General features: G+C 32.0%; 1 protein-coding gene across 1 annotated transcript in view; it reads right to left on the bottom strand.

The window, feature by feature from the left end:
- Positions 1–18,369, bottom strand: part of LOC113398666 (actin-binding Rho-activating protein-like) — a 29,944-nt gene that overhangs the window by 5,008 nt on the left and 6,567 nt on the right. Inside the window, exons 2-3 of the mRNA XM_026637520.2 lie at positions 11,788–11,924; positions 7,090–7,267 (exon numbers count right to left, since the gene is read on the bottom strand). Coding sequence (XP_026493305.1) covers positions 7,090–7,267; positions 11,788–11,924 — 315 coding nt within the window. The remainder of the gene's footprint in view (positions 1–7,089; positions 7,268–11,787; positions 11,925–18,369) is intronic.

Below are 18,369 nucleotides of genomic sequence, written 5' to 3'. Positions count from 1 at the left end.
AAAATACATTGACTTTTTTACCGTTCAAAAGCAAGCACTGATGTATAAACTATTGGCGTATGTTTTTCTGGGAACCGTATGTGGCTGCAAATACTGCTGCGAAAGCCGATGAAAAATTAACGCATTAATAACGCAGTCATTTGTTTTGAGTAATAATATGGTTTTATTACGTCAATCTCATATTATTCATTTTAATATACTTGTATGTGGCCGCTTTATCCGCAGAGGGGATTGAGGAGAGTGGGGGGAAGACTACCCACTACTAATTGTCCCGTACGTTCGAGTTTAATTAACCAAACCGAGGAGGCGCTTACTCGGTGCATTTTTAATCTTATTAATTAAATTTATTTTTACAAAATAAAACCATTACCTACGAATCCATATTCTTCTTATTGAATAATTACGCATAATATATTTATTTACAAAATTATTCACCAGTTCGAGTTGAACTAGTAAGAATTTTTGTTGGTACAAATTACCCCTTGTCAGCTATGGAACCCTGTACGTAATTATTGTCGTGTAGCTCTATTGTTATACGTATGAATTTATATTTAAGTAACACGGTTATAACAGCTAAACTATTGACAGCGCGTCTATAATTAAGTGTTCAAAAAGACAATGAGCGTTCTCAAGAACATTTCTAACGCTGAATATTTCAAACGTGTATCATACCAACAGCTGCCAAAATAATTACCGTCACATATGATACCTGTTTATCTATTTTTGAATCGATACTATGAGACGTTTATTTATATAGTATAGTATTAGCTCAAACGTAGCGTCTTTGTCTGCGGATAGTTTAAAAAAATAAAGGCGTTCGTGCGTTAATTTTTTTATTTGAATGTACATATAACTTGTTGGTACGTCTTTGGGAAAGCCCGTCTATGTACCACCCACTCATCGTATATTAGTTTATGATGAGTAGGTTCTTAGATCAATATCAACATCAATTCTTAGCATTGTTGTGTTTCGGTTTAAAGGGTGAGTGAGTCAGTGTAACTGCAGCCACAAGTGACATATCATCTTAGTTCCCAATGTTGGTGACGCATTGATGTTATGACGAATTGTTAATATTTCTTATGGTACCAATATATATGGGCAGTGGTGACCACTGACCATCAGATGATGGAAATTACATGTATTTTTATATTACTAGTATTAAGTACCCTAAGTATCTGTATATATTAACTTCACTTTCAGTCACAGCTTGTAAGTTTAGATAAGTTAAAGTAATATATTGGTATTAAAAAAATATATCTAAAAATATATGTGTCAATATTTATAAAACATGTAGTATTATATTATATATATTGTAACGGGTCGATTGGATGTAGGTGAAGATTGAGAGAGTATAGACTTTCAAATTTTTACCTTTGACCTATCACGAAGCAAATGTCTCTATCGAGCTCAAAGTTTAAATGTTATTTTAACCTAATCGTTTGATGGTTAGATTAAAGAAAAGTTTATATGTATTTAAAAAAATATTTATATCTTGATACTTTGTGCTTGTGTAAATTATATTTGATTTGATTTATGGTGTAAATGTAGACGAGTAACTGCGCATTCGGTAACCAAGTGTTGACATCTGGTCTTACATTGCCAATGCACTTGAAGCATGTCGTTATACTAAAAAATAAACTATAACTATACGCTTGCAATAAATGTACTATTAACATATAATACAATATTTAAATACTAACAAAACACATCAAGGACTCACTCCCAAAATAAGGAACTTTATACTAAACTAACTAAGGTAACTAGCTGTTATCCGCCCGCTTCGCTGGGAGTTTTAAAATTTATTTAAAACTAGTTATGATAATTAATATTATTATAAATAGCCATACTTTTTTATTTTAATATATTTATTGAACATTTAAAAAGAAATTTAATTTTCTTGACAAACTTAATCGGCCTCTGACTCCGTCTCAATTGTCTCTCGCTTAAAAAAAACTTACTCAAAAAATTTAATGTACAGATAGACTCTACAGATTTATATAGTAGTATAGAGATAGATATATATAGATATATAGTCTATCATTTGCGCAATCATATGTTCTTACTGTATACCAATTCTATAAAGATCGGTTCAACCGTTCTTGAGTTATAGCGGGAAATACAGACAAAAATTTGTAAAACTTATATCAATTGTGTCAAATATTGAAAATTGTATTATTTTTTTAATATAATAGGTAGGCGGACCGGCAACTAGGCCACCTCATGTTAAGTGGCCACCACTGCACATTGCGCCACCAACCTTGGGAACTAAAATGTTATATGTCCTTAATGTCTGTAGTTACACTGTCTTTCACCCTTCAAACTGGAACACAACGATATCGAATATTGCTGTGGGGTGGATCGGTTCGGAAAAACCGCCGGCGAAAGCTGGTTCCACAGAGTGGTTGTGCGAGGCAGAAAATTTCTTAAAAATCGCGCTGTTGTGGATTTTCGGACATCTAGGTGGTGCGGATGTTTAAAATGTAGTACAATATATTTTCACATCGCATTTGAACACGTGAGTACTAACCAAAGGATTCAAACCTAGGCAAGCACCTCAATTTTCATGTCCTTGTTTGGTTTTATAATCAATCTCATGCTCGGCTGTGAAGAGAAACATCGTGAGGAAACCTGCATGTCAGGTAGATGGATATTTGCTACGTATGCATCTCATTGGGGCAACTATCACTGTTTCTCAAACATTGCTTTCTATTCGATATTACATTGTAATATTTCACTTATTAGGTTTTCAAAGAGGAAGATGGCAAATCAAATTAATTATTGCCATTTATACTAGTCTAACCGAGATTGAATATGGCTCCAATGATTTTTTGAAATTACTTCAAAGTTGTTATATATTAAGTATATTAAGTAAATGTTAGTTAATCGTATGAATGTCAGACTCGTGTAATCTAACAGCATTGGAGTTGCGTCTTGGAATGAACACTGAACGTGATTCTAAAAGGAGTAAAGGTCTTTCTATTCACCCGGGGGACATTTTAGGTGACATTAGTAAGACATATTTCAGTAAATCATTACTATTTTTATATAAAATGTTATAAATATATATAGATAGGATAGACAGGATATATATATATATATATATATATATAGATCCCACAACAAAAGCCATTATATGTTCGTCGCTTCATTCGAAGATACAATTAACTAAGTAGTCCTTTTAACTTACAGGCATTGTCCGCACGTTTAGAGAATCGATTAATAATCGACCTAATTTCACTTTTTATTTTTATAGCTTATTTTTCATGTCAACAGAGTTACAGCATCAATATATACTTATAAACTTATATTTACGTCTTAAAACGACCAACAAACAACGAGTATATAAACAATACATCAAAGAGGTAAATTGTTTGTGAACGTGCTTACAATATAAATGATGTCATAATACCTTTTGTTGTCGCTTGGCTGACGAACTTCTATAGAAGTGCGAATAATGTTAACTTTTATCAATAGAAAGGGATGAATTTTGGATAGTCTATATATAGAAATTAATGAAAAAAAAAAATGTCTGGAAACTATTAAGACTTCGTAGAAATCAAGGTTATTTTTATATGAAAATAAATTTCTATTTAGTTTTGAAAACTTTTATAGAGGTACGTAAATGTATATTACACAACGCACACATTTACACAGAGTCCTACAAACTGCGGCATATAATTGTTACCATCTTTATATGTGGAAATTAATTAAAATGTATTTAGTTAGTTAATAGTATTAGATAATAAATCGACATTGATATCCAAATGGATTATTTGTTATTAAATATCATTTGTATTGAACGGAATTTGTTTAATACTTGTTGATAGATCTTTAATAATAATATTCATTATATCTAAGGGACTTGGTAAACATACATTTTTGATAACATGTTGTACAAGCATTTTTAGTCTCGGATTATAATCCTTAAATGTGAAGTTTAAAATTAAGAATAGCTTAAAATAGAAATCACGTACTTCTAAATTACTTGATTGTTGTCAAAATGTTTATTTATTCTTTATAAACTGGGTGCTAATAATATATTGCGCTTATTCAGGTATGCAAATCTTATATGAAAATCTGTGCACCACAGATTATAAAACAATAGGCAGGATTTTATGTTCGCAGCCGAACCAGCCACTACACCAACACCATTAACACTAGACTAACGTTACTGTTATTTTAACATTACAGACAAAATGAAAATGATTACAATACTTCTTCATAATACTAACATGTCTTTGTCCGACTAATGGGCTAAGGATTCGTCTACTTTAGAAGTGAAGACTTAGGCGCGCACCAGTGCGTGTTTGTGTAAACACGTGAGACGGACTTTAAAGTCGATAAAAGCAGATATATTTAGCTTTCTGCAGCAAAAATCATTTAAAATTCACGTATACTATGTTCTCGGTAACGTGAGTTCCCATATGACCTTTTATGTATAAAGTATAAACTTTATTTATCTTTTAATAATATCAAAGATAGATATCAAAGATAGATTTTTTTTATAATATCAAAGATCAGAAAACACAAATATATAAGCAAAGCAAGCCTAATTTTGATATGGAGCAATATTTTGTTTATCATATGATAAATTAAAGGGTAATTCGTTCAGAAACAATATAAATACTAGTTATTGTAAACACACAGCCTTAAGGTCGGGAAAATGTAAGAATGACGGATCACGATACGTATAAATGTAAATACAATAACTTAATAATCAATGTAATACTGTAACGGAGTTATATATGAATTCAAATGAAGAGGGATTTCTAAAGTACATATTATTTACTTTTTATATTATATATTTGATATTGTTCACACAGTTTCGTTAAATAAATTAATATTGAGGTTGTAGTAGGTTTAATACTCATGGGGTACATGTCAGTCACCTCCTCGTGGTGTACCCTGGGCAACGGGGCCGGCTTGAGCTTGCTCGTCGGCCACGGCTAAGACTGGCGGGAGGGATGCCGCGGGGCCGCTCCGGCGTCAGGGCGGACCATGTGAGTGGCCTCGTTGGCTAGGAGGGAGTGGGAGGGCTCGCTACTCGAGCCTCCCAGGTGTTTTACACCGGCGGTCAGCGGCGGAGCCTACCATCTTATCCGCCGCAGGGCGTCAGCTTCGTTGACGCCCAGCCTCCAGTGCCGGACTCGGGGGAGTTCGCCACATTCCCACGTGGAGGATGAGGGGGAAGGCGCGCACTAGGCGCGCTTTCCATGAATATTCAGCCGCCTTACGGCGGCTGCCGCTGGTGGGGTCGCGGTTGCATGCCCTTGGCGATCCCGTGGCCTCACCACTCGGCGGCATGGTGGAAACCCGAGGATGGTTTTAGTGGGTAGGACAGGGCATTAGCATCAGCGTGCCCTGGCACGGGGCATTAGGCCCCGGTTGAGTCCCACATACCCGTCCCGGTCCCCCGACCGGGCGGCATGCGTAAATGCATTTCCTCCTCGTTAAACAAAAAAAAAAAAAAAGGTTTAATACTCGTGAATTAAATCTTCCCTAAAACGCATGGGCGAATAGTATGCAAATGTATAAGAATAAAATATAATAATGGCTAAAGAAACTTTACAAAAACTACTGGTGGTAGGGCCTTATAATGGTAAGAACCGCGGTACCAAATAACAACACTCACTTTATGTTGAAAAACCCGTAAGAGCGTTTTCAAGCGAGAAAACGCAAACGTTTGCTCGTTTCCAAAAATAAATTTAGAAAATGAAACCAAATATTTGCCGCCGAACATGTCTATTAAAAATGTACTTCTGAAAATAGCTCGCTGTTAATTGTTATAGCACACTAGTGTACATTTCCCGGTTGAAATTGTAACGCGATAAAAAATATTATTAGCCTGTAAAATTAGCTTTGCAAAAATATATTTGCAAGATTCTTAATGTTTTTGTTGTATCTTCAATAGTTTCAATTAGTCGAAGTTGTTTATCCGAAGTTATGTTAAATGTTTTTGTTCTTAATACAATTCAGCTCTATGATAAACATGAAGTTATTTAACTAAGGAATAATAATCCGTCTACTTACTCCGAAATTAAGTTGGTAGTTAAAATATTATTCTTCTTCTTCGGGTCTTAGAATCTTCTGAATGAAATAGGAAGCAGTAAACTTTTAAGAATAAGTCTCAAAGAGGTTTTGAGACATAATTAGGAGCAAGTCATTTTTGTAATTATTTGAAGTTCTCTTTCTTCGCACTGGGTGACATTATGGTCATGTAGTTACATGACCTAGTAGCTTGCTATGCCGGCGATTAAGTGTCAAGTTGCTCGAAATGACTACTTGACTTTGTCTTATTTAACAGTGTTTATTTTTATACAAATTCAAATTTTGAATATTTAAATTTGTGAGTGATTGTTGTTGCGTAGTATTGAAAATAAAAAAAAATATACATTTATCATAATAATAATGTATTTTTTATTAATTAGTAGTTAATCAAGGTAATTAAATATTCGTATGCAATTAAATACAATTTTCTCGCGCGTACATAAGTACACGCACTTCGTCTTTTGTTTCTTCAATGAATTGCATAATGAATGAAAAAACGGATGCTTTAAGAAAAAAAATGATAGCTGACGTAAAAAACGGCTCTATATTCACTTTGTCAAATAGGTTGATTGACAGAGCAATTAGGCGTTAGACCCGAGAAAATATAAAGGTTCAGCAATTTTTAACTCGTATTCCGAAGTTGTTTCGTCTGATTTTCGCAAGTCCAATTTCGATGATTGATTTTTAGAGATTTTTTTACAATTCCACTATTTTCGAGTTAGTTTGCTTTCAAAGGACGTCTCCGTGTGTTTTGTGTATGTACTTTTATGTATTTATGAATGTATATTTTTTCTTTTTTAATATCGTGAAGTCAGGTTATGATATTGATATCCGTTTTATAAGGAAATTTTCATACAAACTGATGAGATGATTATAGATAGTGTTCAAACATAAATCGTACAAAGTTTATTATTTATTAAATATTAATATATTATATTCAATATAATAAGATGTATATAAAACCACTTGGTTACCTAAAATATATAAACAAATAAAATAAAAACATTTTTTTAAATTTCACGTATATGTAAAAATACTCACTGTGAAAAGTTCACCAAACGAGATAACTTTAGTTGCATCTTTTAGTTCAGGCGGGAGAAGACTCTTGCACGGAGATTTGCCGTACTCGTGAATAATTTCACATAACTCCTTCATCTCTGTGCAAACTCTAGCTTGTGCCTCTGCTCCTCTGTACTCGGTCATGGAACCCGGAATTGGTCTTAAACAAGCAAAAATATTTTTTAAATAACATGTTTAATTATAACAAATATTGAATGTTATTTAGCATTTCAAAATAGTTATTAAAAAGTACTCGTCGTGGGTCCGTGACGTAGCGAATAAGCTGCAAGAGCGTCGTCTGAGCTGGTATGACCTAAGGACGCGCGTCGACCTAAGGACTATGTCGGAAGAAAGTGCCTTGAAATGTTTGACCCTGGAACTAGGCCTTCGGGCCGCCTAAGGAAGAAAGGAAGGAATCTGGATTTCGTGAAGCAGGACATGAGTGCCAGTGGACTTACATAGGATGGCGCTAAAGACCGTGCAAAGTGGAGTTCACATAGTCGAAAGGTTGACCCTGGCAATAACCGGGATTAATAAGTGCCAGGCAGAAGAAGAAGAAGAATTAAAATGTGCTCGTAATCTTATTCCAAAACATAATCGATTTATATACAAAGTTGTATAAGAATTCGTCCAAAAAAATTTTGATTGTATAGCGTACACACTTTCGCAATTATCGTATTCGTTTGAAAAACAATTTTAAATTTACATGAAGACGTTATTCTTGGTGATATTTTTTATTGTTTTAAGATAACGATCAAAATTTTCCTTTGTAACACTTTGAGAACGAAAACACTTCAATTACTTTCATATACAAAAGAGCAATCAAGACTTTTGTGATATTATAAATATCATTAAATGTATATAACCTACACGTATAAACATAAAGTTTCAAAATTGTTTTGTATATATAGCCTGAGCTTTCAGAAAGTATATCAAAGTCGATTAAAATATAAAACTATTTTACTGCAAAAGCCGACATAGTCCAGTGGTTAGAAAACATGAATCTTAACTGATAACTGACTATCGATTTTTCATGTGCTTAATTTTTTCGTGAAGAAAGAAAAAATCGTGAAGAAAAGTGTATGTGTAAATTAAATACCATGTAAATATATAGTAAATTTACCACCAAGCCGTATTGGAGCAGCGTGATGGAATAAGCTCCAACCTTCTCCTCAAAAGGAGAAGAGGCCTTAGCCAAGTAGTGAGACATTTTCAGTTACGTACTTTACTGTAAATGTTCTAAATATTTTTAATAACTGCAGACTAAAAATATGCTTTACAGATAAGTTTCGTGTATTTAAAGAACTGGTTTATTTAATAGATAAGGATTAAAAATTAGACATTAATGATGTAAACACGAATTCATTTACGTTCGTTCTAGCAATTTATTTCATTCGATATTTTGTAAATAATTCTAAATGGGTGTGCTGAAGTTGTTATATTTTTCATGGTTTGCGAAATGAACAATTGATAAGAATCAATATTAATAATATTCGTACTAAAATTATTAAAATTGCAGTGTATGTTATGCAACTAAATTTGTATATTAATATTATATATATATATTAAATATATATAATAGTGGTTAGAACGCGTGCATCTTAACCGATGATTTCGGGTTCAAACCCAGGCAGGCACCACTGAATTTTCATGTGCTTAATTTGTGTTTATAATTCATCTCGTGCTCGGCGGTGAAGGAAAACATCGTGAGGAAACCTGCATGTGTCTAATTTCAACGAAATTCTGCCACATGTGTATTCCACCAACCCGCATTGGAGCAGCGTGGTGGAATATGCTCCATACCTTCTCCTCAACGGGAGAGGAGGCCTTAGCCCAGCAGTGGAAAATTTACAGGCTGATTATGATTATGTTATATTAAATAAACAGTACATTTGAACGTAGTACCAGCACCAAATGTGTATGCAAAACTTAGGTCCATACAGGTCTATACAGTTTACAAAACATGATGGCTTTTTTGCTAAAAAATTGTAAAACTATTAATACATGCAAATGTTTGTAATTCAATCACGTTAGAACAGTTGAACGGATTTTAATGAAATTTGGTACAGTTATAGATTATAGTCTGGAAGAGTAAGTACCTATAACTTGAAACGATCGCCTCCAAAACGCTTCAAATAAATGTATAAATATACATACATACCTATATAAATTACACCGTTCGCAAAAATTGTCAAAAAAAATCAAATGCTGCTAAATATTTCCGAACGCCTTGCAGTTTTTTGATTGTCGATTATTAAGGGTAATAATGACTAACATCAAGTGACCCATTTGTTCGGCGAGGTAAAGAGTAACATATTAAAAGATTCCATTAACATAAATAAACTCAATATAATTCTTGGCATGAATAAGAAACAAAACACCGAAGCGCTTCTTTAAGATATTACTCTGTTATTGTTTCGTTATTTTCGTTCGAGAACGGAAGAAGAGAAATAAAATTCAAGGTTTCAAAGGAATGTTTATCGAACATAGCAAGAACAGCTGGCAACCGAGTCGGTTATCGCGGAAATAGTGACAAGAGATGATTATAAAAAAAATCTTTGATGTAATTCACTGTTTACATTTCGCATAACTTTGAATTAACCTTCGCCAAATCGTATTTGAAAATCAGAACGACTATTTATCAGCTTAATTAATATGTTATTGCGGCTTTTTATTTGCAACGTCCTTTTCATAGAAATCTTTATTCAAAAAAGTTTGATTCATAATTTTTATTTATATAATTTGTTAGCACTGTTTATGTAAGTGAATTACTCCTAAGCGAACGCTTTATGATTTTTTTTGTGTACATTTTTTACATCACATTAGCAGCCTCCTCTCCCTTTGAGAAGAGGGTTTGGAACATATTCCACCACGCTGCTCCAATGCGGGTTGGTGGAATACACATGTGGCAAAATTTCGTTGAAATTAGACACATGCAAGTTTCCTCACGATGTTTTCCTTCCCGAGATGAATTATAAACACAAATTAAGCACATGAAAATTCTGTGGTGCCTGCCTGGGTTTGAACCCGAAATCATCGGTTGAGATGCACGCGTTATGCGTTTTTTTTGTGTGTTTGTGTATCTGTTTCTGTGTGTGTCGATTGAACGTTAAGATTACGCGCTGCAATTTGGTACTGGAATATTTTATTTAACAATAAAAATATGAATAGTTGACCACTCATATATAGTGGACGCGTTTATTTATACTTGACAAAAAAAAAACAAAACGATTTGAAAAATATCCTCGTTCGAATAGTTCACTCATTCATTATTTGTTCATTTGATCGTGTGTATCATTGTATGTTAATTTGTTCACGATTAAACATTAATCAAAACAAAATCTGTTCCATATATGATCTAAAGATCATCTCTCAGCCGAAGGACATCCACTGCTGGACATAGGCCTCCCCTAAAGATCGCCACAACGACCGGACCATCTAAATATGCGATGCATTAAATCTTTGTCGTGAAGGAAATCATCGTCAGGAAACCTGCACGTTATGTCAATTGAAATTCTATCAAAGGTATGTTTAGTTTATTCTACTCATATCCAATATCCGCATTGAAGCAGCTAGTTGAATTAAGCTTCAAATCGGCTCACTCAGAGAAAGGAAGTATGAGATATTTCCTGGATTTAAAATAAAATATATAATATAATAATAATATTATATTAGATTACAGCTGAAAGGGCTCAGTGATTAGAAGACGTGATCTTACCTTAAGATTGCGGGTTGAAATCCCAAGAAGCACGAGTTTGATATGATTATTAAGTTCATAATTCATACCGTGCGAGGTGATGGATAAACTCGTAAAGGGGAGAAGGCCTAGCAGTGGAATATTTCAAAATCTTGTATTTGTATATAAATGACATTTATTTTTTTCGTATACACACTCAAAAATCTCTTAAATAGATAAGACGAGGGTTTCTCATCTATAAGAGTGTATTAGAAAAAGTATGACTACAATATTAAATAAGCTTTCATACTGCGGACTTAATTATTTATCTTTTATATTACAAAAACATATTATATAATTTTATAAATTGATCTCATATTTGTAATAATGTAAGAAAATAACTTCTAATATATTGTTATTGTGTATGGATAGGATTTTGAAAAGATCTGATTACTTCCTCTATAATAAGGACTAGTGACATAGTCCCGACTTCATCTGTTACATCAATATATCTTATCTTGGTTAAAGTTTTAAATAGTTAAAAATGAATGGACCACCTTATGGTAAGTGGTCACCACTGCCTCAAGATATTGGCACTGTTAGAAATATTCCTTACATCGCCAACCCGCGACTAACATTGGGAACTAAGATGTTATGATCTTTGTGAGTAGATCCTCTAGTTATATTGGGTCACACACCCTTCAAACCGGATCAAAAATACTACAATCAAAATTACAAAGCTCAAATTATAAACTTATAATAAAAGATTATTATAGTTTATTCAATATATGTAATTCAATTAACGGAATTTTAATTCAACGGCTGAATTCTACTAACATTAATTCATTATATTTAAGAGTAACTGGTTAGATCCGTACAACATATTCAATACAGTTATATCTCATAAGTAATTAAAGTATATTTTATTTATGTAAATAAATATATAAATTATTGCATACAAACTCATATAAGCTATAATATAATAATAAAATAAAGTCACTCACTTTCCATATTCATCCTTTGAAAACGTCGGTTTGGCATTTTTGTCAAAATGGCCGCTGAAAGCGGTTATTTTCTGTAATTCGGTATGCGCCTGCGCTTTGTTGTCAAATGCTGATATTAAATCCGTTAACGACGAACTCTGTAAACAAGGAATTTATTATTATTAGATACTGTGTGAAATTCGTTGGCAACGTTTTATATGTTTAACGTTTAATAATAGCTATAAAAATTACAAATATAATGTTATTGTATTAATCATATTTTATAACGCATCCTTTCTTAGTATTTTGTGTTATCGTAACGATATTTTTATCACCTAGCTATCTATGATAACGAAATTTTACATCAAAATTTCGGTATAATTGAAATAAGATTTTTATATCGTACTTTAGCTCTTATATAAATAAGTTACTCATAATTTTAAAATACATTCATAATAAGAACTAGTACAATGTGAATTAAGAAATACGGTACGAAGTTTTTTACTTATTTTTGACTACACTTCAGTTAAAAATAATTCCAAAACACAAGCGATGAAAGAGAAAAAGTAAAATGCAAGTCTGAAACCAAATAAATGAGGCTTCATGTTCAACAACCCATTTAGGTACATATCGGTGTGTAATTTGCGAATATATGTAAAACCAAAAATTATTTCTAATGATAATCATGGTTGCAGTATTATAAGCTAAACAAGCACGGTTTTTGCTCATATTCTATGCGTTGAAGCAACGTTTATCCGATTGAGATGAAACTTTGATTAGTTGTTGTTGGGATATTGACGAAGTGCCTCGGGAGTAAAAGTGCCTCGTATGCCGTGACGGCTACCGTATGACGACCTTATGCTGTCATGAACACTCAACGCCGCCGCCGCCGCTCTCTCCGTAGTATATACTTCTGTATATTGTCAAAATAATAAGAAAAATATATTTTATTTACAATTAAAGTTTTTTTTTTATTTATTGTTTATTTTTGATTCTTTCAGTAACCTTAGTTTCATTGTTCCGCATCTGCCTGACGTTCCGTTCCAACCACGTTTTATTTCTTTCTTGTACTATAATTCTTCTGGCGCGTCGCCATACTACGTTTTAAGACGTGTTTCTTACAAATCAAATTTAATAAAAATTTCAACGTATGTGGCGCATAGATTTAGACAATAAAAAACGTGTGAAATTATTAATTTTCAAGTATGATAAATTAATTTAGTATTTTTTTTAAACAGTTACAAGCTATGTCACTATTATTAACATCTTGCGTTAAAAATGAAGTGACTCAAGTGTAAAATATTCAGAAACGAATATAGAAACAGAGATGCAGATCACCAGATGAATAATAATGAACAAAGAACGCCTCTCAGTGAAGTGCAACAAAGATTAATTATCAACTCTCTAGATTCATTAAACATTGACCACGATCGATTCCGAGCGATTGATTTGTTTTGTCTAAAGGAAATGGAAACTGATAATTTAGTAGCGAATTGTAAACAATTTAGTCTACATGTAACAAGGTCGTGATCTCATTCACATATTCGAATAATAATATAAATTTTGAAATTAGTTTGATTTTAATTTTATTAATGCAAATAAAAACTCATTTTAACTTTTTTATGTTTGAATAGAGACGTTAAATTGTTTTATTTGAATTCAAAATAAGCATTATTAAGTTCGTTGTTCGAGCGTGACTGAAGAGCTCGTTACGAAAAAAATAACAATAAATATTAATTGCTATTTGTTTACAATTTAAAAATATAATTATCTATTAAACTAATTAGCACTTCTATATAACAGTTTAAATAAACTTTGTCTACCTTATTTATACCTAAAATATTATCTTAATGCAAAATATTTTTAAGAAAAATTATTTAAAGCCAGATAACACCGAAATCCCGAAATTAACAGCACCTACATCGTGTAAATCTCTTAAAACCTTTAATGCTTTAGCTAAAATTTAAAGAAAATTTATTGAAATATTAAACTAGCGATTGCATGCATCTTTGCTCGGATTTTTAGTTTAATGTAAATATAAAAAAAATATATAAATATTTTAAAAACTTGTATTACTACATATATTAAGATTGTTGAAAGTGTTGATATTTTAAAAATCTGTACATTTTATTGTATATACGAAATTATGGTTAGTTGATAAAATTTCAACTACGAGGAAAATCAATACATAGCTCAAAGGAGTTCCTGAACAGAGTGTGTTGGTAACTTAGACTATGCAATAATATTTCTAGTAAGTTAATTTTCCTAGGAATTAGTACAAGACGTACCGTTCATTAAATTCATTCTAAATATCATTATTATTGTTTGATTGGAATATTAAACAATTAGTCATTTTATTTATGTATACTAGAGGCATAAAGAACAATAAAAGACTCGTTGGTCTAGTAGCTTATTATGTCAGTGACGTCGAGGTCTGGTCAGGTCTGGTCTTTACATCAATGGCTTCACATCGGCATGTATTTTGGATGTTTTTTTTTTGTTTTTATCAAACAAATAGCTGTCACCTCATCTATATGTATGGTTTTAGCCAACCAACCTAACATGCATTGGGAAAACATACCCATGAATATCATGAAGCAAAGTATGATGATTGAGGGCCGTGATGGCCCAATTATTAGAAGGCGTGAATCTTAACCGATGATTCTGAGACCAAATCCGGCGCAAAATAGTTACGTTAATTAAATCAAAATTAGACTACAACTTTTTCTCATGAGTTTTTTAAGTAAGAAAAGAATTTAAATTATAATGTTTGCAATACATTTTTGAATATCTACATATTATTTTAAACTAATTTTATTATATTAATAAGGCGACTTGTTAAAATTCTAGTACAACACTTTTTATCTTATTTCACAATGCTACTAATTAAATATATAATAAACTTATATTACAAATTAAAGTCGTGAATGTTTAAAGAGCGAGTGTTGTACTAGTGACGATAAAAAATATATCGACCATAATCATAATTCTATTAATAAGAAGATTTTTATTGTTTTAGTATAATTAATTATTTGTATGCAATTGAAGACTATCTTTATTAAAACTCACGCGCGTACTTAAGCAAAGGTACCTTTGCATTTTTTATTTACGCTCTTCTGTTCTGTAGAAACGTATTGTTATAAAATAAAGTAAGATAGTAACAATTTAATTAACTTCAACGCATGCATGAAATTCAATAATTTAAAATCATTAGTATCAAGTATTAAGGTTAACCGTCAATAGCACAATGGTTAAAGGGCCGCCTAGCGATGTAAAAAGTCACAGGATCGATCTTGACCCTTTGGTCTATTGCCGTCCCTACTCCCAACACAAGGGATAAATAGGTTGGTAATATAAATAGTTAAATTAAATTGGGTCATTGCTAATATTATTTTAATTTTCAGCTTCTTTAACTTTATTTTGTTTTTAACAGATTAAAATTTAGTATCGGTTTATGATATGACACCTTAAACTGTAGAATGGTATTTCGTTTGGAATTTATTTCATCCAAATATGAGTCAAGAATAACAAAGTAATTGACGGTTTTCATCTTAAATTCTAATTAAAACCAGAAAGATTTATACCTGACGGGTTGCCAACACCTGCCGACGTTTGGACTCAAAATACATACTTGGTGATCGCAATAATTCATCACTACTTGAAATATAATTTTCTATAATAACAATAAATATGGCTGATTAAATTTAATCAATATTTTCATAGCAGATATAACATTTCCTTCGCAATTCAATTTTCTTTCTCATTTAAAGTATCAAAAGAAAAATATGAATATTGCAGGCAGTTTTTATAAATTTTTGTATTGTTTATATAATGGGGAAAGAAATATAAGAATATTCATATAATGTCGGGCCTGATATTACAAAATAATGATTTCTACTTAATCTTAAAAGAATATTACTCGACTTCCGTACCTATTTCGAAAATAATATAAATTGTACGACTCTTCATAGTATTAACATAATAGCGAGTCTTTAAAAACAAGGAAAAATGTTTTTTTGTTGAAACATCATGTTAATGATAATGGTTTCGTAAAAAACTACATATAATGTTCACGATTACCACTTTATAGTACTTAAAAAAGACTAAGTCTCAAGTATACATTAATACATAAAATGGAAGTTCAATTACTTTAAAAATTAACAAAAAAATGATGTCAATATAATACGAAAATCCAAATATGTATAACTCAAAATAAATGTTAAGTTTGTTGAATCTCCTCTATGCGGACCCTAAGCCATTGATCCAATTTTGATGTAACTTTGGTGAGTAGCTTATCCTCCTTGCCTTAAATATAAGATTTATTTTATATGTATGTCCTTTAATATAAACGTTTCAAAACGACGATCCTAACCGTGCGAAGCCGGGACGAGTAACTTTAAATAATTATCAAAATCGGTGTTCAAATATTTGGGCACAGTATTAATGGCTTTAAAACTAAAAGGTAATAAGTTTTTTTTTATATGATGTACTTATTTAAACATTTAGATGATAATTGGTTATTAGGACGTCTTAAGAAATTTATTGTTAGATTAGTTTAGTTTCAATTTGAGTAACGCCTGAGTCGCATCAGCATTGATTCGCATTGAGGTGGGCTTACTTAGTCGCTATCTAATATGTTATATAATATACTTAAACTCGGTAGAGAGTATTACCTATTCTACATACCGCATCGCAGTCAGCGGTTGACAAAAAGACAGGTAGATTGATAATACCATAATAACAGTGTCTTTGAAACGAAAATGAACACAAGAAACGTCAATGTAAACGGACTTTGCACAGATATATAAGCACTCGTAATAGACCTGTTGTAATTAGTTGTATGCTGAATTTAAGGCACGGCTTTGTGCGAACCTGGATACGGTTTCATCCACTCATCGTTTAGTATTGTTATGTTACGGTTTGAAATGTGAGTGAGCTAGTATAACAGGGACAATGGACATAACATCTCAGTTTCCACGGTTCGTTACACATTGGTGATTTAAGAAATAGTTTTTCCTATAGTACCAATGTCTTTAAGTCGTGATGATTATCAAGCAGACCAACCGCCGACCCTATATTAAAAATATATATATATTCTTCAGAGCTCGCTTGATGAAGCGAACCTTTAAAATAGGTCGACGATTGTAAGCATCCTTTATCATGTAAAACCGAGTATGTCAAATATCCGTATTTAATTTAAAAAAAAAAATGATAGTAGAATCCCTGCATAATTAAGAATGAATAAATGGATGTTAACACAAAATATATATTTTCAATTGATAAAATGCGAATCGATGCTAATAGATGTGATCACATCAAAATATTAAACTACAAGATATTTCGAACAAACTTTTCAAAGCGAAACACATAGAATTACTTATTGTTCGTGTTAGCCAAATATCTTGACAGCTTAGTCTTGTGACGTGTTTAATAATATCCGGGATACGTGCGGGATTGAAGATTCGTTTGGACGTGAGAGCAATTCATCTCCGTGTTAAAATGAAACGCGAGCGAGTTACACAACAGTTAGCTCCTAAGCACATGACTGTGATGTGATACCATTTATCAAATAAATATAACTAAACTAATATAATTTTACATTTATTATAACGTTGAATAGCAATGCTTACTCTTGTTAAATTCTGGTTTTGATGGTACTTTTCGGTCAAAATAGAAATATAAATAGTCGGCTCATAAAAGCAATTTCGAATCGTTTTTTTTTTATGTTAGAGGTGGCAAACGAGCAGGAGGCTCACCTGATGGAAAGTGACTACCACCGCCCATGGACATCATGGACATCGTCAGGTTACAGTGTTGAATTAAACGTAAAGCCACCAACAGTTCAGGAAATATATACCGAGAAGATCCGGCAAGAAACTCAGTAGTTACTCTTTCCTACCATTTTAATTACAGAGTGTGTCAGTAAATTATAATTACGTTTTAACATATATAGCTTGCCTAGAAGTCAATTAATATTAAGTTCACGCTTTTTTTATCTTTAATATAATCTTGTATAGAGTAATATGCCTTATTTACCAAATTTTTGAAATGAGCTTTAAATTTTTTAATAGTCAATTCACAAACATCTGACACATGTTTGACGGAACAGAAGGAATGCATTTTGGTTAAAAATATTCCAATTTATAAAAGATAAGGTGATTAATGTTTACTCCCTATCAGTTGCACCACTCAGTTATTACGTAGTTCAGTCAAACAGCAATGATTAGTATTGCTGTGTTCCGCTTTGGGAGGGTAAGCCAGTGACTTGGTATAACTAATGTACTTAACATATTCGTTCACAAAGTTGGTGCTGCATTTGCGACTTTAGTTAACATTTCTGACAATGGCAAGTCTAAGGTGATCACTTACCATCAGTTGGTCAATTTGCCTTTCATTGTATATAAAAATACGTGTTCAAAACTTAATATGTGTAAATCTCAAACTAAATATTTCGTAATGTCACATGCTAAGAGTTCAAATTTTCCAATAGTATCATATTAATATACTTTACAACATAACCTATAGAGTTACTGATAACGATACTCACATATTAATGACATTTATGTATTCTGTGTACGGTATAATTTATTATTATTGAATTTT

The sequence above is a fragment of the Vanessa tameamea genome, chromosome 14, assembly GCF_037043105.1.
Source record: "Vanessa tameamea isolate UH-Manoa-2023 chromosome 14, ilVanTame1 primary haplotype, whole genome shotgun sequence".
NCBI classification, from domain to species: Eukaryota; Metazoa; Arthropoda; class Insecta; order Lepidoptera; family Nymphalidae; genus Vanessa; species Vanessa tameamea.
This window is presented reverse-complemented; position numbering and strand designations above follow the sequence as displayed.